At 34.7% G+C, this 2,718-nt stretch overlaps 1 protein-coding gene across 1 annotated transcript in view; it reads left to right on the forward strand.

Moving 5' to 3' along the window:
• Positions 1-2,161, forward strand: part of LOC117122896 (proline rich transmembrane protein 1B-like) — a 4,868-nt gene extending 2,707 nt beyond the window's left edge. Inside the window, exon 4 of the mRNA XM_033268669.1 lies at positions 625-2,161. Within this exon, the coding sequence (XP_033124560.1) occupies positions 625-837 (213 nt within the window). The 3' untranslated portion in view covers positions 838-2,161. The remainder of the gene's footprint in view (positions 1-624) is intronic.
• Positions 2,162-2,718: the final 557 nt, after the last annotated feature.

A 2,718-nucleotide genomic window follows, 5' to 3' on the forward strand; every position in this document is an offset into this window, starting at 1 on the left:
AATTTAAACTTTCTCTCCTACTTTTCTAAAAATAGATTTTTAAATATTTTTTCTGTGGTTTAAACAACGATTTATTATTGATGCAAACTTCAAATTTAAACCAAAACATATATTTGTGTTCCCCAATTTATATACAAGAAACCTGTGCATTTTGAAGTAATTCCGAATTTTCTGTAAGAAAAAAAAACGTGTTTAGATATAATGTAGTCATTTATAGCATTTGAAATATTTATAGAGAAATTTCCGACAATTGTTGAAAAATACCACCCTTAAAATTCGTTTAAATGTAAAATATTTTCAGGATAGATTCACCAGGGTATACCCATCTTCAATCATGTGAAAAAAGTGTAAAAGCCCTAGTCACCAAAATGGACTTTTGGCACACTTTGATTTCGCCCTGGCCCACTGTGCGGCGTTGCTCAGAGAGAGTGGGAAAATAGAGTCTTCGGTCGACGGTCGTAGGAAGGGACCCCGGAAAACCTCCCACCCCCACGGTTAGGGATACTACGAAGTTTTCTTTGACAAAAATATCCCCCTCCAAATGTAAGTCCTCTCCGATCCTTCAATCACATGAGCACCATTCTGACTACTAATTGTTAATTGTTCGATTTACTTTTCTTTCAGAGTTCAAATAGGTTTGACAGTGGAGATGATGCAGGGGCTATGGCTGCTGCTAATTTGGCGAAAAAATGGTCGATCACCGGTTTGGTTTTCGGTATCGTCATCATTGTCCTCTCCTTAACGTTCGTCATATTAGTGAACACGGTGCTGGTTCCTGTGATTTTTTCTGCGGCACTTTCAGCCGTGCCTCCCACATCGCAGCCTACATCCTACTAGGGAATTGTTTAGGTCTGCAGCTGCGTAATGTGGAAAACCAATGTTGTTTTTATTGTCATTGATATATTGATATATTTTCTTGTAATCGTAATGTTCGAAAATGAACGTATACCTTTTAAAGAATAATAGTTAACCTTTTACGGAAAAGAAATAGTTGTAAGAAAAAGAACTAAACAGATACATGTTAGTTTTCGACTAGGCCTACTTAAGATTTTAAAAAGCATCTTGTCTGTAGAGTGAAGTTTTAAAGAACGTCACAGTTCCAAAATTTCACATTATATCAGGTCTATTTATCGGCTCTGTTTTTCGAATCATAGTAACTTTATTCGTCTACATATTTTTTTTTTCATTATTGTAAGAAATGTTTTATCAATAAATTTCATGCACATACAGACTATTTTGCGCTTTACATGTACTACAGTATCACCATTAAAATTACCACTGGTCATTTTATAGATGACGCCCTCTATGACTGTATACCTAGGATCTTCTCCAGGAGCCACGCTATTTTGAATAAATTTGAGGTTTTATAACAGTACACGACAATACTTGCCTATAAGTTATAAATATTAATTAATGTAATCAAACGTATAATTAATTAAAGCATTGTAAAAAAATATGATAAAATAGGGTACAACACAAGGTTCTTAACTTAACGAGCAAGTTAATTTTGATTACAGTAGACCCTCTTGTGGGACACCCCTATTCAGGGACGCCACTATTATGGGAACACTTTTAATATATATCTTTTAACAATATATGTTTTAACACTACAGCCAACCCCCCTATTAAGGAGACACCTCTATTAAGGGGACGGGGACACTTTTTGAGTGGGCAAATGGTCGAATCATTTTTAGAAGGTTCATTGGATGACTAGTGCATGTGTAAATTTCGAGTTCGATTACATTAACCATGGAGATTTCTTGTTTTGTGGATTTTGCAATAGGATTCTAATTTCCTAAGAGGCTGCACCCTGATTTCGAAATTGGCACTATCCATATCCATACCTGGCTTATTTCCAATAGACTAACTCTTAACATTGATAAAACGGAGGTGATGTTAATTGGCACACCTCAGCGGCTAAAAAATATAGAAATTGACGTATCTTTTGCTGGCAAACGGATTAAAAAAGTTACTATGCACAAGCACCTTGGTGTTTATATTGACAATAAGCTTGACTGGCATTCACATGTCAGCAAACTTTGCTCCAAACTTGCACATAAAATTCACATTTTAGCCAGAATAAGAACTTTTATTTATTCTATAATACAAGCTAATTCTCCCACATATTGACTACGGTGCCCTCTTGTGGGGTACACGCAGCTTGCATAACATCACAAAATTCAGAAATTGCAAAATCGGGCCATGAGAATCATAATTAAAGCACCTCCACGCACTTCAACCAACACACTTCTATCCGCACTCAACTTAATGTGTGTATCTCAAAGGGTGCGATATCAGGGCGGTTGCCTTACCTTTAAAGTTATCAACAACTTTGCTCCTTATTTACCTTGTGGAGAGAATTTCTAGAGTCCCTGCCCGAGCTATAAGAACACGAGCTTCAACCAGAGGTGACTTACTTCTCCCAAAGTCAATTTGGAATGTTTTAAACGTGCATTTAGTTATCTTTGTCCTAATTTTTATAATAATTTACCAATTTAGCTCCTGGACTGCAAAATAGAAAATACATTTAAACTTAAGTTAAAACAATATATTTTAAAATTTTAGCCGTTGTTTATTGCTGTTTTATTGAGCTATTCTTATTAAATTGATTTTATTCCTTATTATACTATATTATATTATATTAGGCATTATAAATTAAACTTCTATTTTGAATTATGTCTTTATGTAAGTCAATTTAATACTTTTGAGACTTGTTAT

Source organism: Anneissia japonica, unplaced genomic scaffold (assembly GCF_011630105.1).
Source record: "Anneissia japonica isolate Jap-2015-1 unplaced genomic scaffold, ASM1163010v1 scaffold287711_len853857_cov187, whole genome shotgun sequence".
Lineage (NCBI taxonomy): Eukaryota > Metazoa > Echinodermata > Crinoidea > Comatulida > Comatulidae > Anneissia > Anneissia japonica.